The 26827-nt window shown below is 39.4% G+C and overlaps 2 protein-coding genes across 2 annotated transcripts; both read right to left on the minus strand.

The window, feature by feature from the left end:
- Positions 1-944: 944 nt before the first annotated feature.
- pde9ac (phosphodiesterase 9ac) lies at positions 945-11094 on the minus strand. The gene is made up of 19 exons (XM_005720832.1): positions 11042-11094; positions 10638-10796; positions 9447-9517; positions 8189-8266; positions 7890-7933; positions 7699-7753; positions 6819-6889; positions 6187-6274; positions 6000-6081; positions 5818-5892; positions 5647-5733; positions 5384-5488; positions 5132-5214; positions 4685-4841; positions 4418-4531; positions 4041-4145; positions 3793-3921; positions 3369-3464; positions 945-1290 (listed from the first exon to the last, which is right to left on the minus strand). Exons 2-19 carry the CDS (start codon positions 10704-10706, stop codon positions 1240-1242), a joined length of 1560 nt encoding a protein of 519 aa, XP_005720889.1. The 5' UTR covers positions 10707-10796; positions 11042-11094; the 3' UTR covers positions 945-1239.
- Positions 11095-14814: 3720 nt separating this feature from the next.
- hepacama (hepatic and glial cell adhesion molecule a) lies at positions 14815-24992 on the minus strand. Its single transcript, XM_013910634.1, is given in 8 exon segments — positions 14815-15589; positions 15794-15864; positions 16040-16107; positions 16378-16468; positions 21256-21537; positions 21732-22016; positions 22019-22081; positions 24736-24992. Coding segments are annotated over 8 exon segments (1320 nt in total). The 5' UTR covers positions 24833-24992; the 3' UTR covers positions 14815-15226.
- Between the last annotated feature and the right edge of the window lie 1835 nt (positions 24993-26827).

Here is a 26827-nt window from a genome sequence, read left to right on the forward strand (position 1 = left end):
AGTATGTTACTGTCCTTGTGCATGAGGTGTATTTAATGTGCAGTAATGTTGCAAATAAATAGATAAATAAAAACTGTATTATAGCAGATATTTTTACATCTTTCATACCAAAATCCAACTCATGATCACTTTTACAGCCCTTACCAGGCTCATTTGGTTTATTTTTTTTAAACTTTTCTCTAAAAAATCTACATAAAGTTAGTAGACTGCTTGTTTTTGCCATCTAAAAGTAAAAGGGCCGAGCCTTCAGCTTTCAGGCCTGTCTTCTGTGGAACCAGCTTCCAGTTTGGATTTGAGAAGCAGACACCCAAAGCACCACGTTAACTACTTTCAAGATCAGTCTGAAAATGTCTGTTTTGATAAAACATATGTTAGAGCTGGATCAGGTGACCCTGAATCCTCTCTTAGTTACACCGCAGAAGTTAGGTTGCTGGAGGTTTCCCATGATGCACCGTTTCTTTTTCACTCACTTTGTGTTTATACATTTACTCTGTAATTAATCATTAGTTATCATTAATCTCTTGGTCTCTTCCACAGTGTGTCTTATCTTGTCTTCCTTCCCACACTTATTAAAGCAGATGGCCGCCCCTCCCTGACCCTGATTCTTCCTGGATCAGGTTTCTTCCTGTTAAAAGGGAGTTTGAGTTTTTCCTTCCCACTATCATAAAATATTTGCTCCTAGGAGGTCATCTGATTGTTGGGATTTTCTCTGTACCATTGAAGGACTTTTAACTTACAATGCAAAAGCGCATTGCTGTTGTTGTTGTTGTGATTTGGTGCTATATATGTAAACAATTAGGAAAAACACTGGACACTTCATACCCCTATATGAATTTATTTGATTAAAATTGTTAGGAAAACACAGAAAATTTCACTTTGGTGTTTTTTATTTTTCCTACTCCAGAATTTAGGGAAAAAAGAAAACATTTTCATTTTGGTTAAAAAAAAATTATTGGTAAACTACTTCAAAATGAATCTTAAAATAATGCTTTAAGCTTGCCTTTGGAGAAATTGTACGTTCAAAATGATCGACACTATGAAAATGACTAGGGCCAGCAACATAAAGTCCATAAATATACAAAAACATTAGCAGGTCCCGCTCTTTAACCTCCAGTGCAGAAGTCAAAGTTCAAGATATGTCACCTTGATGCCTAATTTTAGTCCAGAGTGTAACAAAGCAGTGTAACGAAGCAGATCTGTCATCTTCGGAACATAGTGCTGGATGTCTTCACTGGAGCCTCACTCACACTTTTTTAAGTCTGTCCTGAATGTGATCATAAAAGATGATCCCTGGAATGAAATAATGGCTGTAATTAGGTAGAGAGAGGCAGATGGACCTAAAGGGCCAAAATGGAAACTAAAAACTAGATTTTAACAAGAACTCGTTAGTAACTCATTCTGGATAGCAATCACCCACCACAGAAAAAGTCAGTCGGATAGAAGTTGTCTTAGAGCTTTGAGTGAGAAATTGACTTCCCTTTGTGGAAAGTCAAAACATACTCAGAGTCTTTGTTCTTTTTCTGTGAAAAAGCTCAATGTGAGATGAAGAAAAAGAAGTTTAAAGTTTCAGCTCATGAACAGAAACTGTTCTTTGTTGTCACTGTGAAAGAAACAAATAGATGAGCAACAATTTCAACAGTTTAGTTTCATCATCTGAGCCATGGAAAAATATATTTATATGCAAGCCTTAAATTTAAATGGACTATTTTATTAATTTAAAATGTTTTTCTTCCTGCTCAGTTTAAAAATAAATTGGAATCTGTTCTAATACTGTTCAGCCAAGAGCTTCACACTTTTTCACACATCAAGTGCTTGCTGAATCCAAAGTGATGAAAATGTTGCACATTTCTAAAGGTCACCTTTTACAGATCGAGTTCAGTTTACAGACAAGTTGTGGAGGAAGGCAGAGACAGAGAGCACTCATGAAACTAACACTGAACTAAAGCACAATCAAGGACTCGGTTACTCACACACACACCACTGTACTCACTCACTGCAGAGCTTACTTCTTCTTCCCGCCTAATGACATATTTTCAGTTTTTTTTCTTCTGTGCCTCATTGAACAAAAGACACACCTTTATGTTAGCATTTAGTTCTTTAGTGTGTGTATGAATGTAGGCTTACTGCAGGCATTTGTGTGTGTGTGCGTGCGTGTGTGTGTGTGTAACTGAGGCAACAGCCGTGTGAAACACATTGCATAACTGATAACTGGCAGTGATCGGTAGTTCCCATGAAAAGCTTAAATGGCACTGTGGACGTCAACATGAATTTGTTTACCAGTTTTCATTTTTTTCGTGCGAGAGGAATATCTCATATTTTGATATTCCTACCAATTTCCCCAGCTCTAATTTGTTATGGCAACATTAGTTAATTTTAATTGCTTGACAAGTACATGCTCAACTGGTATTGTTCCCAGTCTTGCACGCTGCATCACGCTGCACTCACAATATGAAGTTTTGCTTATAAAAAAATGATATCAATACAAGACTCAGCAACTTCTCTGTTGATTTCCTCAACAGTCTACGTGTAGATACTAATGCAAAGGCTAAATACTGCTGCAGACAATAGACAATATAGACAAAAAATATTTGATTTGACTTGCCTGTAAGGGCTGAAATGAAGAAATACACACACTGGCTACTTTGGTGGGTACACCTGTTCAACTGCTCATTACCACAAATATCTAATCCGCCAATCAGAGGGCTGTAACACAATGCATTTAGGCATGTAGATGCAGTGAAAATTACATTCGGAAGTTTAAACCAAGCATCACAATAAGTAACAACGGTGATTTATGTGAATTTGAATGTGTCACTGTTGTTGGTGTCAGACCAGCCTGAGTATTTGAGAAGTGTGTCATGAATATGCACATGAAAAAAGGAAATGTCATAAGATGTTATAAGAATTGTTTCCAGTACCTTGTTGAACGTAAGGCAGTTCTACAGGCAAAGGAGGCTCAACCTGGTACTAGCAGAGTATACCTAATAAAGTGGCCACTGAGTGTAGTATGGCATTGTTTTGTATGGTTTCAAAAATAATAAACCATATAAGGTTTTCTAAAGTATAAGGTGAGCTTTCAGGTAGGCAGGTGCAACGAGCTAACAGAGGCAAGCTAGCTGTGTCTGTATGCTAGCTGTAATAAATTTACTGAAAAGAAGAACATTTAATTACCTATCTAACTTTAAACTAGAAAGAAAATTAGATTACTTTCCCAAACCACAACTTTCATTGTCCCCACTGTTATAAACTGTTGATTCCTTTCACTATCGTGATAAACACACAAAATAGCCACATTAGCTAGCTGCTACATTAATGTCAGGTCAGAGAAAGAGCTAGATAGATAAGAGTAGGGATAGAATAGGTTTTACCTCTGTCATAGCATCATCAATCTGCTTCAGTTCCTCATAGTGGTCACGAGAGTCTCTCAAAGGCTGAACCATTAGTTCTTCAATCTGAGGGAAAAGCTAGTGGAAAATACCACAGTATAAATTTAACATAATCTGTTTACAGTACTATGCAAAATAGCCAGCTGTTATTTCTTTATAATTTGCTTCCTAGGTGCCAAATTTTCTTGCGATTTTTGTAAGTGATCTTGAGCAATAGAAACTGGACAAGTGGAGGACAAAAGAAGTGACAGGCCTAACAAACTTCAGAAGATGAATAGTATCTGAATGCCAAGACCTAAGAGATATGTCTGGTTCCTCAACTGATTGATCTACAGTTGAATGAAACCTCATCATACTTTTGCACAGTACTGTACATCTGCACATAGCTGGAAAGACAGAGTTATACCTTCATGACAGTCTCAAACATTGGAATAAGGACAAACTTGATGAATCCAATTTGAGCTGTGGGTTTGGTAACTTTATCCCTGTCCATGAAGGGAGCGACGGGGAGACCCTCAGATTTCTCCCTGTCACTCTGGAAAACAAATTTGTCAAAGTATTGTTATTAAGTTCAGTGTATTCAGTCTTTGCTTTAATTTGGCATTATTAGATCACAGATTTACTGATGAACATCAGTGCTTTGGTTGGCGTCACCTGCATAAAGTACTCCTCAAGTAGACAGTCCACCCACGGTTCAGCAACCTCAGTTGGCCTCACCTCATTGGAAATATCACAGCACTTGATCAAAAGCATTTTCAGCTGAAAAAAACAAACATACACTTGTAGAAACACATGCACAACACACACAAACTGAGAATAAAAGTAAAACGCAAACTTTTGTCTTTCAGCATTCACTGTATTTCTGTAACCAATTTCCCAATTACACTAACACAACCAGTTTCACTTCTGCAAAGTACAGCACAATCGATGAGTCTGTTTGTTCTGAGGTCACATCTGTTAAGCACAGTAAAAGAAACAGCCTATGTCAAGCAGAGTTGCAACATGACCTCCATGATGCACAGGCTACGTACGCATGTCACATGCTCTTCATTGGTGAAGTCAAAGTTGTCCACTTTTTGCTTAAAAGCCTCGAGTATCTCTCCGTGTCTAGCCATATCGGTGGCCAGAATGAGGGCGATAATTGCCTGGAAGCATAAGAGCAAAGTCAAAGTAAACTTGACATCTGCTTATACATGAAACATGAAAATACGTGGCAAGTTTGTAGGAATTGAAATGAAATGGCATGCTTGTCATAAATATATATTTGTACTAGTAATAGTTTTGAATGCCCGTCTAACCTTTCGGATCTGTTTGAATGCTTCGGGATCTACATTCGCAAAGATATTGCACTCGGGAAGAGAGAGGATCTGGAAAGCCACGGCACAGTGATGGTTCTCCAGCGGAGAGATGTCGTTGTAGCGTACTGCCAGCTCTGTGCGTGCATTGATTTGGTACCTGATAGATGGAAGACATTGTTGAATGGATGGACTCAAGATGGATGGATAGGATATTCTCATGAAGTTTCTCTGATAAGAGATATTCTCGCCTGCCTGAAATCCACAGCCCAAAACAAATACGATAAAAATGAATTGCCATGTTTACATAACCGAGTTCTCTCCATGCAGAACTAGTTTCACAGTCCATCAACAAGTGTTGTGCAGATGATGTCAAAATATACCGGGGGTCAACAGGTATGTGCAGCTCTATCAATCAACACCCCCTACAGAGAGAATAGCGAATCTTACGTGTTGTTGTAGCCCGGGTGGTCCAGGTCGTGACACACTGCAGCTGTCATTAAAATGCCCATATCTGTGAGCGTCAACTTCTCCTGGTCAGCAGTGTAAATGAAAGAGCTTGTTACAAAATGTAAATGATCATTATCATAAAAAGGATCTTTATTTTGCAAAAATGGCATAAATGCTGGAAAAGTCAGACAAATTATACACTTGAAATGCATGAGCGCGTATACACATCCACACCCGCAAACTACACCATACCTGCAGATTGCAGAGATGAATCATGCCATACATCATCTGACTAACACAGAAGCAGTGACGAAAGTTGTGGAAAGGGTTGTTACGGTAGTTCTCCTGAACTGCCAGCTGAAAGGCAGAAAATTATTCATTCATTGTGCTCACTGCAGAGTCTTGAATTAAAAGCATTTTATAGGTTGTGCCCTTTAAAAATTCTTTTTCAATCTGTGTCTGAACTCTCTGCATTATTTAGTATAACCCAGTATAACCCTGCTGTCCTTTATTACCAGCCAGCGTTTCAGGGTGATGGGGTTCATGTTGAATTCCTTCACCAGTCCCAAGTCATGGTACATGTACTCCAAACAGCTCAGCATCTACAGCAATAAGAAAAGAGAAAAGAAGTCAAACATCAGTCATTTGGATGACACAGTGAAAATGGTTGAAGGAAACTGACAAACCTCGTTGTGTTCCCAGTGCCATACATCGAACGTTGGCTTCTTCAGCGCCTCAATAGTCTCCTGAGAGAGCGTGTACTGCAACGGCCAAGCAAGTAAAGCCATCAGATCATCAAAGACCTATTATATCTTAAGAAGGGTGCTTTGTCCAACAGCAAAGAAAACATTTATCATAGATTAGACACCTTTGGGTAACTGGGGACATCTCGTCTTGGAGTGACCTTCTTCCCATCATCAGAGAAGTTGTACTTACATGGACAATTTACCCTGAGATAAGAAGGAAAACAATTTGAGACGTATTCCCTTTTTTCTTTTACTAACTAACTTTTGATATAACTTTTGAAATTGTAGAGGCTTTATATCAGACTTCACCTGCCACCACCTCTTGAAGTCATTTCGTCTCGAAGCTTCTTCAGTTCATTTTTACACTTCTCAATCTCCACTACTTTCAAGCCCTCCACTGAAACAAGAAGAGTAATATTTTCTTAAGGAATGTGTTCCCTCTGGAATATTGCAGGTTATAGTCAATCCAAATGATGTTTCCTTTCAGATCCTCTCAGCTGTATCTTCCTTTAACACACAAAATCTTTGCTTGATTGTCTACTTGTTCCTTTGACTGTCAAGTACCTACATGATCAGGAGTTGAGCAACCAAACTTGGCACACGAGTACATCTTAGGCTCCTTAAGGTTCTTATCTATGTCGGATATTTTGATTTTATCAGGTTGCCTAGCAACCACCTAGGAACATGCTAAAATGATCTGCTAAAGCACAAACACCTATTGAAAGCATTATATGACATTTATTTCAGAACAATAATAATTACATCATAACAACTTGAATCATACATGATATAATGTCTTCATGTTGACTAGCAATTTTACCTTTAAGTACTTACAACACCTTATAAAAGCATTTTATCGTTTTAATTTCATAGCCAAAAGCATACATACAGCGATACTATAACATTAACGTATTACTAGTTGTATTAAATAGACCACTCACACTCTACCCTCTTTTCCAACATGGCTATCCTGTTGGTGACCTCAGTCTTTAACTCATTGATGCGAAAGGCTCTGTGAGGGAAAGGCAAATGACAATATGAGAATTTTATGGAGAATGTCAAGTGGTGCAATCGAACGAAAAAAGAAAGAAAACAAGCCAACATCAGCTGACGACGCAGCCTATATATGCATCCTGTCGGCAAATCAGTATATAGAGCACATTGTTTAAGCTGCTTTAGTGTGCCTACAGTTTGCATATCTACAATCTGCTTTGCAACCAGCCTCCACCCTATTTCTTCCTCCTCATGCAATTTCTGACTATCAGTGTGATATCTGCTGTCACTGATGCCTGCTTTGTTATGCACCATGGATCTTGCTGCTGATTTGTGTGCATAATTACTGGAACTGACAATATTGTTTTGACTATATTGGTCCTGACTAAACTGTATTTTTCTTTTTACTAACTGACTGAACTTGCCTCTAAGGCCTGAACATTTGTCAGTGATATACCACGGTGTCAGATATGTGTGTTAGGTATGGGCAGTAATCTGATTAGTTTTTTCAAGTAATGAGTAAAGAAAGGGATTTCTATTTCAAAAAAGTAATTAGATTACTGTTACTTTCCCATAAGCACACTGCGTTACTAAACCATGATTGTTTGTAAGTGTGTCATGACAATGACGTACAAGTGTGCGACATCCGTGGCTGCAACAGACGTGTGTAGATCAGAAATGGATAATATGGAGTGCGGGAGAGAGTACAACCATGCAGCGTTTAAAGCTTGGAAGTACTGACAATCATTAATTAGTAATTACTTTTTTCAAGTAACTTGACCAACACTGGTTAGGTACGTGTGAAAGAATAAAAGATGAAGACATTACCTGCTGAACTGCTCAGCGACTTGGGACAGCACGTTCTGAAACATGTCCTCCTTCTCTGCAAACATCAGTATAGTCTCAATAAGCAATTATGTTGTCAGATTTGGGTATTGATTACTTTCTGTTACAGTGATTACTTTGAAAAACATGTGATGTTTCAATGTACATTACACCGAGCTGTTGAAACACTTTACCTCCGAGCTGAGGAGTAGACAGTGGAACAACTTTGTACAAAGAGCTGTGAGGAAATCAGATGTACAATTATTATTATTTCTTTTCCTCAAGGTTTTAAAGTCTTTTTCAATTTTAGAAACACTGCTTCATGCAAATTTGAGAAGCAACTGTTATCTGGTTATTATTGAAAGCTTCTTTGCAGCTAGTTAGATCTGATGGTGATAATGATCGTGATTACTCTGCTACTTTCCCGAAAGTAATTATATCCCAATGTCTAACAATGCTTTGATCCCAATGCCTAACAATACTTTAACAATACTTTGGAGAGTTGGTAGGCATGGTTGGATCGATGGAGACCAAGGCACCCTCTTGATCCACCATCATAATGGCAGTGTTCCTGTCGCAAGATGAGGAAAAGAAAGAGAGAGTTAAAACATCTGCCCTTAACTTTTTATAATTTACATACTTAATTGTTTATTATCCTCCTGCTATAAAACAAGGAAACACAATTTTAAAATTTGCCAAAACCATGTTTAAATCTCAAAATGATGTAATCTATTAGGCAAGTAACAAGCCTATTCCATATTTTTATATCCAAATTTGATCCATCACTCTAGACTGTTTTTTTCTGCTTTTTTGTAAACAATACATTTGAAAATTCATGGATAACAATAATCAAATTTTGCATTATGAATATAATTTAGATTAAAGAGTCTGGTATATATTGATGGCTTAAGCATTACAGAAATATAAAAATGAATTTGATAATGGTCACTTCTTACATTGGGTGAAGCTCTTGTAAGCTTGTTAAGCACTGTATATGTATAAAATCTTTTAAAAATTAAGCTTTATTTATTTATTTTTGTGTGTCAGTTGTGGAAATAAGTTTAACCTTGAACCTTTTGTAAGACACACATACTAATTGTATTAATATTTCTGTTATTTGCTGTTAAAAAGCACAATTGTGCAGGCATGTTCCTGGGTCTTTGACCCAGTTTTTACATTTATTTTGGTCTTGTCTATTTAAGAGATTTTAATATTCTAGTTCTTCATTAGTCTTGAGTTTTGTTTTCTCTGGTGCATCTCAGTTTGTTATTTCTAGTTCGTGGTTCTTGTTTTGTTACATTAAGTTCCCTTTCAAGTTCAGTCTGTTGCTGGTCTCGTCGCCGTCTTGTCATCAGTGTCTCCTGCTGTAGTCTGTTTAGTCTCCGTGTTTTATTGTCCTTTGTTTCGCTTTTTATGTTTCAGTGTCTGTCTGGTCTCTCTGTCTCCTAACTGGTTTCCTTATCCTTTCATGGTAACTTTTCAGTGGGCCAGTCCCTGTGTCAAGTTCATGTATCTCAGTCTAGGTCTCAGTGTGTGTTATTTCCTGTTTTATTTTGATGGTGGCCTTTTCCCTCGTTGTCCTCTGTGTGTATATTTTGTCTGAGTATCCCTGTGTGTGTGTGTTTTCCCTGTGTTGAATTAAATGTGGATTATTTCCTGCTTAGCAACTTTCAGTGTGTTCTGAGAGAGCTCAGCAATAAAGTTGTTTTTGAATTCAACCTCTGTAACTTTAGTAAGACTAAACAACAAACCTGGGAATGTTAGATGATGAACACAGAAGTTCCTTGATGTCACATGGGCTGCAATGCTGGCTGAACACCACCTGTGATGTAAACACAGCTCCTGCTTTGGTTAATTTTTTCAGATACACATTTTATTCTCATATTCAGATATAGATCAAATAAATTAGTTGTCAGTTACACTCATGTAAAATGAGTCTTCTCAAAAGCAAACATTAAAAAAAGTGCTGCCATTTTTGTATCAGATACACATTCACACAAACAGTTGAAGCTTGAGGCTTTAGAGTGTCTGTGTCATCACCTGGGAACATAAGGTAAGAGTCAATTATTTTTAATAGTTAAATAAGTCAAAAACACCAGGGAACAATAAAAAAAATAATTTGTTCATTAAAAAGGTGGATAAAGTTTGGTTTTATTGATCTCAAATTGCAGAAATAAATTTGCTAAGTTCATGAAACTTAAGCGTAAAATACAAGCACCAAGTATATAAAATCTGCTTAGAGACTTGGTGGTCAAAAGTGTGTGCATCTATCCATGTAATCTCAAGTGAGCAGATGTAGCAGACAAACAATCAGCCTCAGGCTGTGTGTTTGGGGCTTTTGAATAGACATGTCATTGCCAGAAGAACTCTACATCACCAGATCAGCAAATCTCAGTGTGTGTACTGAAAGCATTAGCCATGGCAGCTGCTGTTGTTAAGATTAAGAATCTGAAGAAAATCTGTGCTTTTTTTCCCGTTTCTACATCGCCCTCCATTATTAACTCAATTCCTGCTTATTGAAATGTTAATGTAATTGAATAGATAGATAGATGTAAATCTATATTGTGTTCTGTGTACAACATCAAACATTAACAAAGGTTTGTGAGAGCTTCACAAACAGGTGTTTGGGTCTGTCATTAACACCTGTGAAGCAAACTGATGAGCACCACTCTCTAATTTTAGCTCCTCCTCAGCTGAAGTGTATCCACTGGGAATTTGTTTGTAGGAAAGCCTAGGAGGTGAATTATAAATGGAATCATTTAACTGCAATAGTTATCGATTGCTGTTTTAACAATTAAACCTATTATGAAATTCTAATTATTATCCTAAAATCGATAGAATAATAAAAAACTGAGTCACTGAAATGGGGTAAAGGTTTGAGTTAAACCAATGAAAAATGGATCCGTAATATTGATAATGCAAATATTTAAAATTAGACTCACCTTCTGCACCTTTCCATCCACATCCAGGTAAATAGTTTTGGGGGCATAGGAGGAAGAGCTGGAACCCATATTGGCCTCCCTCTCCTCTCTTACACACCCACAGATATTCTGTGTTGGAGTCCTGACAAACCTGGGAACCACCAGGGTATTTCTGCAGAGCTTATAAAAGCATGATAGTTACCAAAAAAACAAGTTTTACAGCAAAAAAACAAAACAAACAAAAAAAAAATGGTCACAACAGAACAGTACTGATGCAAAATATCACTATGAAAAACAGAAAATTGTGTATAAAACAAAAATGAACACACAGTCAAATAGTTTCTTAAATTATCTTCCAATAAAACAGAAACATTTAACATTAAAACAATAACTAAAAGCGTCATCATCACATCTTTTGAACTCACAGCGTTAGTGAAGCTTCCCGTGCGGAGGCTGGAAGTAATGACCCAGGTGCTGAGGATGCAGCTGACTCACATGCAGATGCACGCGCACATGCTCAGACACAATCGATGCACATGCAAAAGGGAAAGCTACGAGGAGGAGAGAGAGGCTGGGAGCGACGAAGCTGGTGAGGAAGGGTACATGTCAGGGAGCTGGAGGGGTATGGAGTAATATGAAGATAACTGGTACTTGTATTGGTTGCCATGGAACTTAAGTGGCGTGGAGCTTTTAGGGGCTTTTACCTGAACCTCTTATCTACAACGTCCAATCCCCTGAAAATTATAGGAAAACACAAACACAAAAGCATCATCAGATACTGAAGATAATTTATTTATGCCACTCCTGTCTGAAAAATTACATTACAGTTGCAATAACAACAGCGGTTGTTATTGGGCCAAAAGGCACACAGGGCTCAAACAAAACTCTGATTAGGGACTCAGGGTTACATGGAAAATCCTAGAAAAGTATATCTTATCAAGGGGACTAAATGTCCAACAAAGGAGGGGTGTATTTTCAAATGACCTTGTTCTTTGAGTCGGCCAGTGAGCTTGTTTGTGCTGTGTTAGTGAATATGTGTGAGCGTGTGTGTTCCTCCTCTCAGTCGGCTCATCTTCTTTATTTTTAATGGCAGTTCCTGCAGAGGGTTTGGTCAGATGAGTTCAGAAGGGCACTTGGGAAGATTTCAAGGCACATTTATTTTTCTTAGCAACACTAAAATACTACAAAACAGTGATTTCATACATTTTTGTTACACATTTAGGCCCAAAGATTGACTGACCAGGCTTGATGCATTTCATGTAGTGCATTTCTGATTTAAGTTTTGATGTTGTTGTAGTTTGTTTATCTATACTGCATAAGTAGATTTTCACTGCAAATGCTCCAAGGTGAAAAACCTCAGAAAGAGAAGCAGATATAGCCCTGAAGGACAAAGTGGTTAAAATCAAAACGGCTCTGTTGTAAAGAAGAACAGATGCATTAATTATCAAACATGTTAAACATGCATTTTAATCCAGCAGTATCAAAAGTATTACTGAGGCCCAAAGAGCTGCGGGATATATTCTAGGGCTTATGAGTGGAGGAATGACACATAAATAAATAAATAAAGCTCTGTCACATCTTTTAAATTCTTGTCTTATCTTTTCTGATCTCTTTTTGTATACTTTTAGATAACAGGGACTCTTTGGGTCACAGAAACTCTGCAATGTTAAAGGGGAAAGTGGTTCACAGAAGCCAGAACAGATTGTATGGATTTATTTTCTAAATTTGCTGGGAAACGCTCTCTTAATCTTTAGCAAAATATTTCATGAGCCTCTCCAAAATAAATCTAGTTAAGAATGTGCACCACTGTTGTGTGGACTTGGACTGAAGTAAGCCAAGCCATTATGTTTGCTTCATTTGTCATAAAATAATCTTCATCTGGGCATAAAACTGCTTGTTAGTCAATTGTCCGATTACTTTTGAGCATCTGAAAATGGGGGACTGTGTTTAATGGCTTTAAATCCATCCATCCATCCATCCATCCATCCATCCATCCATCCAGGGTCATGGGGGGGCTGAAGCCCAGCAGCCATAGTATGAGAGGCAATGTACACCCTGGACAGGTCGCCAGGCTGTCACATGTCTGACTTTAAATCCTAAACAGTGAATGCAAGAAAATGAAATAAAATCAAATGGTGTTAAACCCCTTAAATTTAAACTGAAAGTGAGCACTTCAGTCCCACCGTGCTTATTATTTAAAATCCACCGTGGTCCCGTACAGACACAAAACTATAAAAACTGTCTTTATCCAAGAAATTATGGATCAAACTGTGTAAATGAAAATTTTATAAAATGCTATGAGACCTGTAACTGCTGATTTTCAGTCCAGTTCTTCTGTAACTTGGCAAACTCAACCTTTTCTCCCTGTTTCCCTCACTTAAGAATGTCAATGTAAAATCGATTCTTTGCTTCTTTGTTTGTCCCTTGAGTTAGATGTCTTTTTTAGATTTAAAGGTGTCCTGAATCATTCATAGGTCAGTGTTAACTGACTTAAAAAAAACAATGTCCAACCTTTGAAAGACCTTCTGAATTTTGCACAGTTGTGTATATTGAAGCCAAAGTCAGTACTTCACTAGATCTTTGCCTATTCAGAAAAAAAGCTGGATAAGAACTTTCCAATAGTAAAATGTCACCTTCCTCCACAGGGAATTTCACACTGACTGCTTGGTGTGAAGAAAGGTGCTAAAAAAAAAAGAGGCTCCGTCAGGCAGCAGGAGGTGGTCGTTCAATAAACTGGGAAAACTTCACACATCCTCTCTATTCAGTTACTGCAGATACAAACACACACATGCTTTCTGCACACAGACAGGTCGCTGTTCCCCAGAGGTTAATTACTGCTCTGACTTCTAAGCTCTTCTGTAACCACTGGAGAACAGGTGGAAGATGATGGGACAGACTGTGCTACTGATAATCAATATGTGATATCAAAGTACACAGCTGAATAAAAACGGCCTGTTCTCACTACCAAAGGATATTTCATTTTCCACTTACTGTAACACACATGTGATTATGCACATGTATTCTTCTCGCTGCGTAATCCCATGATGCATGTGTATTCATGAGCCTGCCTGCTAAGTGATAAATGGTGTTTCAAACAGAACAAAGACCACGAAGCCCAGATCAAAACAGGCGGCCCCTGATTCGCTTATGCAACCGTAATACTCACACCTTCAGTGAGGGAAGGTACAGTTCAAAAGCAATCAGTAAAATCATGCAGATTTTCATGACAAAAGATGTCCAGCTGGACCTCTGAAGGGAACACATTATCTTGATAATAGTGATAAACCGGGATACTTTGTTTGCATGTGTTTGTAGACACTTTCACAAGCTCACATCCGCTTATTCTGTGTGTGCGAGTCTCATCACCAGGATCAAAAATTCATTTTCTCCTTTCAGACCTTTTTACCTTTATAAGTAAATCTTGCAAAGTGCATCTAACTAAAAGCATCATCACATCTGTTGAACTCACAGCGTTGGTGAAGCTTCCCGTGGCTATTCTGTACATGTATGTTGCATGCCTGTCTGTAATGCAGCCTTCACCTATTCAAAGTGAGAGTCAAAGGGTAAATATGATACAAATGGTTCAAGGAAAATATGATTTATGTTACATAAATTAAAAGTTCCTTTTTGAAATAGCTCATTTTAAAGTCAGTTAGCTCATATTATTCATACCTGAAGCAGATATAGTTATGGGTTAAACAAAGGTCGCTGTCACTGTACCACCTGCACTTGCCAATATTAGGCAAAACAAAGGGGCAAAACAGTCTTCATGAGTTTGTCAAACAAACAAACAAACAAACAAAAAACCCACAAAGATTTAAAAAAAGCAAACTATCATGAAAAACAGATCATATAAAATACAGTTAGATGTAAATCTGTACTATTTAAATTGTTTCCTGCCAGAGTGCATAAAACTCAAGTATTCAAGGAAATGTTTGAGTGACACCTAATGGAGCAGACAAGTATTGCACTTAATATTCAGAACGGTACATCGAGTTCAGCTACCTTACAAAGACAAAGAGGAAGGTGTGTCTTTATTTCTTCTGTGCCGTGTGTAGCCAGCATAACAATAAAGTGTTTATGTAGATATCAGGCAAGACATAAAAGAAGAGTGAACATCTGTAGCAGTTATGATTTTGATAGAAATAAAAGGATCGCTTGATGACAAACTACAAATTATTTAAATAATTTTTATTACCTTAGTTACACAGTGACCTAATGTGGCATAAGGACACAGGGTGTGCTTTTAACTGACTAAAGAAAAATAACAACAAACAAAAACTGTACAGTCACATCTTAAACTTCCCAATAATAACTCAATAAGGAGCAAAATATATATCACACCCAGAAACTCTTTAATGTCTCAGCATCATATACATTATATACTACATGCTGGTGGACAGGATATAACTTTTCCTGTGAGAGGATATATTTTGAAAGGACCAGAGAAACACTGTGCATAGCCACAGAGAAATAGATGATAAATAATGGAAGACAGAAAATTAGCTGAAAGTGAACTCATCTATTACCCTAGTGCATCAGATCCATTATTCTCATGGCCGAACACAACCAACAAACTATACATGTACACCACATAACATGAGTAGCTGTCAGTGCTGTGGTGGGGTGTGAGTCTGATCGCTGGTGTCTGCACATTCCACCTCCACAGGCAGGTGGCCGGTTGGGATGCCTACAGGAGGACGGACCTTTCTCACAGGACTGAAACTGCGTGGAGATGAGCCCGGGGAGTGAGCAGGGGAGCGGACAGGGCGTAGGGAGGAACCTGGAAGGGGTTGTGGAAGTGGTTGTGCGAGTGGAGAGGAGCTGCGAGGGTATCTGCGTGGGGTGGACCAGATTGGTCGATCAGTTCTGTGGGAGGAAGGAGGCGGGACTGAAGCGTAGGTAGCGGGGAGACTCGTTTCTGATTGGCTCATAGCATTGCCAGAGCATTCTTCCAGTCGCTCCAGGCTCTCCTGAAATAAGATGATGACACATGTGTGACAGCTGTGGGCTTTCATCGGTGATTCTCATGTAATCAAGACATAGTTTGTAGCAGAACATCAGCTGGACTATGTTCATAGTCGTGACTGTACGAGGTTGTAATTATTATTAACCAACTGACAGTTTAGTAGCAGAGCTGCTGGAAAGGTTTTTCCCCAGATGAAAGAAGGACTTACATCTTCATTGAGAACGTAAAGAGGCATAGGACTCCTTCGACCAAGTGTAGATGGTTTGGGTACAACATCAACTGTAAAAGATGTATGAGTATTATCATGCAGTCCCAGTTTTTTTTTAGCTTTAACTTCGTAATATGCAATGTCAATCCTGACTGTTACAATTTAAATATTAGCCTACAGTGTGATGCAAACATCAAGAAAGTGCTGTACACAATTAATAGACTGCGAACTATAACTGCTGCTCACCATCATGGCCATTTTCACTTTGCTCCACATACACGGGAGCTCTTTGGGGGACAGGTCTGTGCTTCTTCCTAAAGCAAAATAAATCAACAAAACAAAACAAGAAAACAATCAACTGATTTAAAAGACGCCTTTATATATACTGCAGATCACAGTTTTGTACTATTTTCCCACCAAATGTCTAGAGACTGTGGAGCTACTTGAGATTCTAGCCACATGTTCAAGTGCACTATCAAAGCCAATGAGAGAAAGAGGGGGAAAGAAAGAAGGAGAGGAAGAAACAGAGCAGCAGGGTAAAGAAAAAAGACTGGGAGGGGGGGAACAAAAAGAAAAGGTCTCACTTGGAAGGTTTCCAGCAGGCACACACTGTCACCAGGGTGATCAGGAGGAATATGCCCCCAGTGGACAGGATGATGTATAGCGAGCTCCGTCCTAAACCAAGGTGATACAGAGGCAGAGAAGAAAGCCAGAAAGAAAATAAGAGGAAAGAAGGAAAGAGCTTAAAACACACATGCACACACTTAAATCCTTGTGCACTTGTAAAACTATACAAAGAGTAGTAATATAATCTAAAAATGCTACATTAGTTCCTGATCTTCCCCCAGTGAACATAAAACATTTCTAACACGTCACAAATCTGTAAACATCTGTAAATTACAAGTAACACTATAAGGCATGCTCCACTTTCACTCGTCATGCAGCTCTCAGCCTGTTTGTAGCTATCGATCCATCCTCCACCGAAGGTCACCAACGTGTTTTTCTACAGGTGGCTTATACAGGACCCTCCATCTGCCTTTAGGGGTAAGGTCTGAAGCAAAAACCTGCATTTTCCTCGACTCTCTAACACCAGCCAGAGAGCACATATTCAGCACCTTTACACAACTTTGATACAGATACTTCTTCCCACATGGAGTGAGAACACCTGATGCAGGTGTTCTCAAAGAAAGAAGCGGTTCACACTCCTCACACCAACTATCAAAAGCTGGGGTGACTGAAAGTCTTGGAAATATGTACTCATAATTCCACTGGTCAGCTAGAGCACGGTTTTCAGCAAACACTCTCAGCGGCACAGGTAAGGGACTGCCTGACTTCTTCCAGAATCCTTTTTAAGATTCTAACGGACTTGATGTTGGTAACGTTGCACATCCTTTCCAATGCATCCATAAAGCAGCTTCTGAGCAGTTTGCAATCTGAATGCAGCAGTCTTGGCCAATCTTGTGTCAGAGGGGGTCCTTGTCCTTCCTTTGACACAGAAAGAGTAAAGAGGTGCCTTTAGCCAGTGCCGCCTAGAACAGAAGAAATTCACAATAAGATGCTGGACATCTTCAGTGAGCCCAGCAGGTGGGGCCATCACGAAGCCTGTGCCACAAGGATGAGGCAACCAGATTGTTGGCAACCAGAGCTCTTTCTGTGTCGGACAGCCGGAGTAGCAGTCATTTCCATTTAGACAACCTTTCTCCTGCACCCCGTTCCAGTTCTGTTTCTGAAAATGTTCATTACCTATAAATGCTTTAATAAGAATAAAGATGTAAACTTTATTGATCTCTGCGTTAAACCCATTCACTCAGTGAAGCAGTGGGCAGCCACCAATCCAGCGCCCGGGGAGCAGTGTACAGGGACGGTGCCTTGCTCAGGGGTACCTCAGGTAGCCATTTAGTGGATTCGAACCACCGACCTTCCAATCATGGGGGGGGACCACTCTACCTACCGAGTTATCCCTGCCCCACCATTCCTATTACATTCCTTCCCAAGCATAAATTTCCTGGCAGGGTTGGAATGTCAACTGTACACCATTTACCCACCAATAAAGTAAAACCATTTACTCTAGCTTTCTCAATCCCCACATTTAGGTCATATGTCTTGCAGACATTAAATATATCTCTCATAATAAATACATTTTCTAACATAGATCTGGCTGGGACACAATATGACTTATCTTCCGGAACTTAAAAGTCTGTTAGATAACACCTTTGAAATTCTTTTTATATTCGACGCATAAAAGAGTCACTGTTCTCCACAAAACAGCAACGGTAGTCCCTACTGAATCTGCTGGATTAATTGTGACTTGCTGACCTCTCCAAGTGAAAAAGAGTGTTGTTGGTGCATCCATGTCCTTAAGCTTGGTAAAGCGAGCTCGAATTAGAGCCCCTTTAGTGCTCTCCTGAAGAAAATAACTTAATTCCATCTTTTTATGATACAATAAATCCTGCTGACTATTCTGACTGACTGATTGGAAACACTGTTCTTCCTGTTGCTGTTTCTGAATTACCCTCCTAATGTTATCAGTAGATCTATAAGTGTATCGCTGACAGATATCTTTGATTTGAGCTCTCCCTTCCTCCCACCGTGTAATTAGAGATTGAAACCCATTTTTCTTTGATCTCCAGAGATCATGATGATAACACCTTGAATTTCTGCTTTTACTTGTAAAATTCTACCATTAATATGTTCTGTACTTGCCAAAAAGCTGTATGTCCAAAGTGGGCCAAAAATAAAATACCGACCCCTTCGCAGAAATTTGTTCCATAGTTAAAAATACATTGCTGTGCCCAGCAGAAACTCCACTCCACTCTATTTCCATAAAATTATCACTGTGGGTTTCTTGTAGAAAAAATACATCTAGCATCTTTTGTCTTCAAGTTCTGTAATCAAAGCTCTATTCTGTGCATCCCTCCCCCAAATTTATATTTAAAGAGGTCACCTTTAAATTTAGCAATTAAGAAAAGGAAGAAAAGCAGACACGAAAAAACTGAAAATAAGAAACATTAGTGAAGTCTAACTATCTTGAAATTATTCTAAAGGCGTTTAAGTTTGGAGTCCCTACACCCTAAACTCACAGTTTTGAATCTGAAGCACTTAAGCTCCTGTGCCAGTGCTTCATTAGATAGAAAGGGTGGAACTTCTGACGATGTAATCCAGGTGGATGGTATAGCAATCATGAGCTCATGATTTATTGAAATGAGTGAGTTGATTAACCAACTCAGGTTGCTTAACAAAAACAACTCCCTTATTCATACAGGAGGCGTATGCAATATTTCCATGCCCCACTTCGTCTCAAACTGCCAACAGCAACTGCTCCACTGTGATGCTGGGCTGTGGCACCGCTCTCACGCTCTCAAAAAGCGACAGCGTCCAAAGAGAAGTCACAACTAAAAAAGCCACAAAAAGAAAACAATTGTTTACGAATATAACCACAAAAAAGAATATGAATATGGCAAAAAGTGTAGATTGAGTGTGCTGGCATGAATAGTTGCACTGAAGTAGCCCTTTCAAACTCGGTACTATGAAACTATGCAAGCAGAGGAAACAGAGTAGTTTGAAAGCCTAAAACTGTCTCCTCGTGCAGAACATCACAGCACAGCAATAATGAAGTCAGGATTACTGAGGTCCACTGAAGCACAGCGTCCTCCCACCTGCCTGTGTTTTTTCCTTCTCCCTCCTCATAAATAACCGTCCATTCATTGGATCAGACTGCCTCTCCCTCTCTTGCTCCCTCTCAGCCTGACATGTGGCTCTTCACTGGCGCCCAGTAACAGGCACTCTGAGCCAACTCTGTTACAATCACAGCCTGGATTTGCACTTGTTGTAAACAACATTGTTTGAGAGGCCAGCATGTTTGTGTATGGGTCAGCATGAGATGATAATTGCTCCTGCTAGCTCCTACAGATGGAGGGTTTGTGAATAATGAGAAGAAATTTACTGTGCATAGTTACCTTAACATATAAAGCTATCATTCAAATTAATTTAAAGGATTTTTAAAGATTACGCTGCCCTGCAGTAAGTAGAATTTACACTGATTCCAGTTTAACCAGCTACAACATAAATGCAGTTTACAGGCTATTTGTTTTACAGGCTACATTTACAGGCTTTTTCACTGTTAGTCCAATTCTCTGACCTGGCCTGAATGTTATTTTCTTCTTCTTCTTCTTTTAAGCCACTTAACACTGATCTCTGAATCAATCGATCGATCAATCAACCACAGCTGTATATACACATAACAGACGACATAGCAAGGAACCAATTTTAAAGTGCATCTTTAGGTATTTAGGTACTAACTTTAGGTTACTAGCTGCTCACAAAAACACATCATTTGTTCCCATATTTTTTGCCAAATTTATGAAAATACCAAAGATTACGCAGTCCGACTGCCATTAAATAATATTTTTGCACCAATAAGGTAATTCCTAGAGCTATGAGCTGAACAAACAAACAATCTACAGCACATGAACAGTATCTGAAAGTCACATCTTTAAGAAATTAAAAAACATCCAGAAAAGACCTGACACAGGACCTAACAGATGCAGCTAACCCTTCAGCTGATCCATCTACTGTTCACTGAAGTCTCATCAGAAATGAGTCGCAGGGAAAGGGTGGCTGTCATGAAGCCAAATTTCACATCTTTGGCTCAGTATCTACAGAAGGAGTCAGCAGAGAGGTACAACTGTGAGTTTCTAGAGTAATCTTATTGAGGTTATTATTGTTATTGTGGGATCATCTTGACAGGGAACTCAACAGAAGGTCGCCAACATTCAAGAGCTTTGAATGTCCACGAAGAAGCCTGGGGAACTATTCCTGAAGACTAATTAAAGAAATGACAAGATACCAAATTTTGACTGCCAAGCTTTTTCAAGATTAAAACATTCAAGATTCAAAGATTTTTATTAATAATTTTTGACATGTACACAACATACAGGAGAATCAAAATACTGTCTCTCTCTCTCAGTTTACTGTAGAGAAGATTTAAGAAAGATGAAGGACGCTCTAGGGAACAGAGAAATTTAAACCTATGTGTAGTGCAGTAGTGTGTGATATAAATAAAATAAATATATCCGCTTGTGACTAGGACAGCACTGCAAATGATCAACAACAGCCTGTATGACGGTGGTGCAGATGGTTGCAGTAGAATTAGAAATGTACTGTTTTTGCCTTATATTCTGCACTTTTGTGTTTGGACATATTTTAAGAAATCGTTGATTTCTCCTTCTATTAGCAAAATATAGAGAAATGGTACTTTTGCACATTACTGCATGTACCGATATATACTTGTGTCTTAATGCAAAATCTTTACACTGCCATACTGCTGCATAGATAATACTTCTTAATGCTTCTTCCAACTCTGTTCAACTATTATTAAATGTTATCACCCATACCCCCCACCCCCCTCTCTTTTATGTAAACACGTGTCTTTTGAGTTCCTACCAGCGTAACTTGCCACCTACTGTAGACAGTGAGCCTGACAGGACTGCTCTTCGTGTTGCTGATGGGGTTCTCCACTGTGCAGGCGTAAATGTCATCGTCTGACATCAGAACCCGTGAGATGGTCAGCACCTTTTGGTCATGCGAAAGCAGCAGACGCGAGTCATTCGTCAGCACTTTGCCTCCCTTCAGCCAACTGTAGACGGGCTTTGTGCCATTATCATGGGAACAGTGGAGGTTGAAGTGCTCGCTGTACTCCAGGACAGAAGACGCCATCATCTGGATGTAAGGCTTGGATATAGGAACTGAGAAGAAGGACAGGGCAGAAGATACAGAGGTGAATGAGATTGAAATGACGTTCTCTGGACAGGAAATTTCATTTTCAACCTGTATTAAATTTTATAGGTCCTAACTCATCTTCCAGTGCTCTGCTCTTGTTGCTCAGATGTTTTAAAACACGAGTAAACTTGGCTATAGAAACGAGAGTAACTCTGCTTACCGTCCACTGTGAGCTGAATGTAGCGCTCTCCAGTGAAGGTGTCATCTGTGATGGAGATTTCCACTTCGTACACCCCTTCATCCGACAGCTGCAGGTTGTGAAGCAGCAGCGAGCCATTCTCAAACACCAGGATGCGGTTGCGATACTCGGGCCTCAGGTTTCCAATGATGTCCGTCCCTATGGACTGCACGACAGTGATCGGTTTCACTTTGTCCTTCTTTAGCTGCCACTTAACAACAGGCTTGTCTGTGCTGCTGCTCGAGTAGCTGACTGACAAAAGGGCTCTTTGCCCACCGTTCCTCTCACCACCTGGGTTTGGCTTGTGACATTCACTCCTGACACCTCACCTGCTATAAAAAAAAAAAAGGGGGGGGGGGGGGAAGACACAATGGTGAGGTCTTAAACTGATGAGCAAATATAGAGGTGTGTAAAGACAGTGTGAGGCAATGATGCTCTGCCAGTGATTGGAAATACATGTGGAAATTATGCAAAACAAGCTAACAAATGAAAAAAAAAATGCACTAAATGATACTACTGGGCAAACGCAAATAGTCACATGCAATACACAGTTACAGTGCAACACAGGTATTTTACTCAAATGTTTTCCTTTGATTCATTTTGAATTTTTATCTTTATCCCTGTTCAGTTCATTTATATTGCTAGAAATAAATGATGAAAAAAATGACAAACCAAAAAGGTGTAGGCTGAAGCCACAGCTTTTATATAAATTATGATGCAAGGAATTATTTCCGACAAAAGAAGAACAAGAAAGAAAATTTAGACCATTCATCACAAATGTAGCTACAGATGAATGCTTCCTCTTCCTCTCTAGAGCAGGGATGTGAAACTTATTCTCCACTGTGGGCCACATACACCATCACTTTATTCTCAAGTCGGCTGGACCAGCAAAACTCCTCATTCTGTCAGTGTAAAGAAGATTTAACTACACATTTAATCCATAAAATATTTTAATATAATAAAAACAAGTGCAGTTTAACCAGCACAGCTCTTTTTCCACATTATGTAGAAAATGCTTTTGTAGTAAAAGAAAGATATCTGTCACATTTGAGGCTTGAAGTAAGTCATAAAACAGAAAGATTTTGTTAAGTCATATAAAAGATTTCTGCTTCTTCCTTTTTTTCGTATTGTAAAAAATCCTGTGTAAAAATGTTTTTGCACACTATGTTACGTATTTACCTTGGAAAAGCTCTTTATCAGTACCTAAAGCTGTAAAACCTATTAAATTACAGGGAGTGCCATGTAGCAATGTCCACTTTGCCAGAAATCAAACCAAGAACTCACAGCTGTTGGCATTTGCGCCTATGCGGTATACTCCAAAGCTGCTCTCCTACTGGATCACCCTGATATTTTATACATATGCATTTGAGTTAAAATTTTACCTGCAAATGCAAATCTGCCAAATATTGTAAAACCTGCAGTTCTTAAAGTGAAGTAGTTTAAAGTGTCTAAGAGCATCTATTTGTACTGGGAACTTTTGTGATCACTGCAGTCGTGTTACGCCGCTAGAATACAAGAGGAGATTGTAAGTATTTAAATGCATTTGACCTAAATGTGCAGAGGCCGCCTTGAAATAGAGATAGCAAGTGCTTTTCTCTCGAGTGTCGAAACCTTTTTTGCTCTTTTATGTGAAAAAGAATCGCTTTTACATGACCGATGACTTAAATGTGGGCAATAAATCCTTTAATAACATTTCTGACATGTTTTTTTTTAACTTTCACTTTTTTCTTCTCTCTCTTAACGATCAAAAGGTTGGCACATTTTAGTTTTACTGAATACACACATGCTGGTTTTACTTCAGTGTTCATGTCTTGATTACTACCCTGTTTCTGTGAACCCCACCCTCCTTCTCAAGAATTCCTCATAATCTCCTGGAGTGAACAAGTAATACACTAATTTTGATTTGTGCACCCCAGCTATCCTCCACCCCCACAGGGACATTGGAATAAGGAAATATAGCGTGAGCCACATTTCAGCTTTTTTAAGAAACCCTGTCTTGGAAACCAAACACAGCAAAGCCATTATGTCCACAGTGGAGTTCCTGTAAATCAGCTGTAGCTGGACACATGCAGGTCTGAACAGTGGCTTCGGGCCCATGAGGGGCATCCTACTGTTCTGGCTCAGTGATGGAGAGATCAACCTATGAGAGCGACAGAGAAGAGAGAGGGGAAAAGAGGGAGAGAGAGAGAGCGACCATTCTTGCAGAAAGGCAGCTAGCAAGGCATCGCCTCATTGCCGTGGTAACCATTTGGTCTGCCTGACAGGGGTTGCCAAGGCAATAAGACAAAGGGCATGATTGTTGAGACTAGTTTCCTCCCTTGAAAAGAGTGAGGGAGGGTTAGAGAGAGAAATTCTTTGTCAGTGGTGAAGTTGGAGATGGACACAGGATTCAGTGATTCCACCAAACTCGCCTGCTTTGGGTAAACTGGTACAGCTGAGAAATCAATCCAAACCTTTTAAAACCAAACTCACCGTACTGTAAACTTTTGACACTTGGTCATCATTTCCTCATCTGAAACTACCCACACACTCAGGAGAAGGCCCTGCCCAGTTCAACAGCTCTCCACAAAACTCTTTATCATCACACTTAACCTAGACATCCCCTCCTCGCACGCCTTCAATGGCCTCTCCATGCTCCTTTGAGCTTTAAATGGGAGCCCAATAACGAGCACCACCCTAGAACAAATCCATTGTGCTGCCAACCTCACAAAGTGCAAGGACAAAAATAAAAGCATCAGCGTCTAAATTAACTGGGATTAACTTTGCTTCAAAAAGAGTCGGGGTGAAAGACTTGGATCTGGGTTTTAAAGGCTATCAAATAATATAAATCTGAAATAAAGATGTGAACTGAATGATAATTATTGTGAATTGGCACACTCAGGCTGTTATTTGCATTCAATTTACTATTTACATTCCTTCAGCAAAGCAGCCTGCAGATCATTACCCTCTTTTTTCTGTTAATAGTCAAACAAAGACTTGGACTTACCTGAAAGGACAAAGACGAGGAGGCCAAGGAGCTTCAGCAGAGGAGGAATGTCAGCGAAACTGCCGTCTCTAGAGGAGGGTTTCCTCTCCACCTTCATCTTGTGTCCTGGGCAGAGTCTTTCTCCCACTTAGTGAGCATGGTTTATCCACCCTGGGCACGTCTCTGCCGCTCAACACTCTATCCACCGCCTGCCTGCCTGCAACACTGGCCTCTGCCTGGTCACACTGAGCCCCACTCTCCACACAGCACCCCACTCACTGCCAACAACAGCCAACTGTGTGTATATGTGTGTTTGCGTGTGTGTGTTCATGACACATAGTTTAGACGAGCTCCCCTCTTCCCTTTCAAAAAGTAGTTAACAGAAACTCTCTGCTTTTAGTAGATCGTCTGCTATTTTCTAAAAGTTTTTATATTCTTTTAACTACACAAAAAGCAATTCAATGTCGAGTTCAGCTACTTTGGAAAGACATTCACGCTGGAAAGGACTACTTAATTCAGCCAGAAGCATTTCTGAGCTTTAAGTAGGTTCCTTAGAGCTTCTGGAATCTACTTAAATCTCGGAAATGTCTGAGTTTGAAAAACAACTCATTTCCCCCCCTCTTTGGCCTATTTTTGTGGCATTGTTCAAACTCCTTTCTGGACTGGAGCCTCACAGTAAACACACAATTTGCTGCTTGGCCACCAAACCAATCACACGGAGCCTTTTAGGTATTTTGCTTCTGGTTTTTACGCACTACTGTGTCAGGTGCACGATGCTATGTACAAGACATTCATAGTAATAGCAGCAAACGAAGAGCAAGTATAGAGAGGGTTTTGTACCTGCTTTGTCCTCTAGGTGGAGTCGAAACTGCACCAGAGTAGCAAAGTGACATATGAGAAGAAGTCAGGAGCCGGAGGCAAAGCTTAGAGAGAAGATAACTAAATTATTGGAAGTGATGCTAAACTTTTCATAAATCCAAATGCATGTGAAAATCAAAATGGGAATCTTACATGTGAGGTAAAAAGTACATGTGAAAATGCAACAAAAGTCAAAATCCAATAGTTCTGTTGCTTTAGATCCTTCCTCTGACTGCCGGTTTGCATGGAGCTCTAATATCTTGTAAGTTTGGCAGTCACTTTTTATTACAGCAGACACGCTGCCATGTGTGAAATCCCCGTATGTTTGATCAGTCTGTTTTCTGTTTTTTTTTTCTTTATTTGTTTGTGTGCACTGATGAGTCAGTTGCATTATAAATCATCTCTCCCACCTTCTAAAAGTCTTTTGTCAGGAGTTTTTTTGGAGCATTTTGTTTGACAACAAAGGGATGTTTTATGCAGAGGAGGAAGCCTGCGTTGATAGGAAGAAGAAAAAAAAAACAACAAAACCTTCCAGGACTGTGGGAACAGCTGCTGTTGACTACCACTCTCACAGGGCTGGTACTCCTGTGTAGTGAGCCATCAAAGTCGAACCTCTCCCCTCCACCTCTGCCCTCTCTAAAAGAAACACCTCCCATTTCCTCTCATCTTCTTACAGGCTCTAAATCAAGGGGGACAATTTCCAGTCAGCTGAGCGAAGAGGGGACTAGAAACAGATCGAGCCTGTGTGTTTCAGTTAGTTTGGCTGAATGTGTCATAACAGAAGCTATTGTCACTTTTAGACCCCATTAAGACTGATGTCATCCCCACACATGCAGATGCAACACAGTGCATACATGATGCAAATGATACTCATATCTTTTGAAATATGGGATTCTTGCATTTAACAACATCTCCTATCAGCTGATATTTGTGCAGATGTAGAAATAAAGCTCATATTTTCTGCACACTGCCCACTTGTGTATCCTACTCAGAAAACATGGTCTCTCCTAAGATGGCGAGGGCAGTCATAACCACTGGAAAGAGGATAATTACGCCCCCTGCTGTTTGTCCTGGCTTATTCTTCTCTAATTATCACCCAGGAGACCAGAAATCTTTGCACACTGACAGACTGAGGAAGAAAATGAACTAACCAAGCAAATCTTTCTCGTGATTTACTCTTAAAATGGTCCGGGTCAGCTTTAGTTAAGTGCAAGCTGCGAAGAAAATATTATTCTTTAGTGTGTTTAAATCTGGC

Source organism: Pundamilia nyererei, unplaced genomic scaffold, assembly GCF_000239375.1.
Source record: "Pundamilia nyererei isolate P.nyererei 1_Seehausen unplaced genomic scaffold, PunNye1.0 scaffold00003, whole genome shotgun sequence".
Lineage (NCBI taxonomy): Eukaryota > Metazoa > Chordata > Actinopteri > Cichliformes > Cichlidae > Pundamilia > Pundamilia nyererei.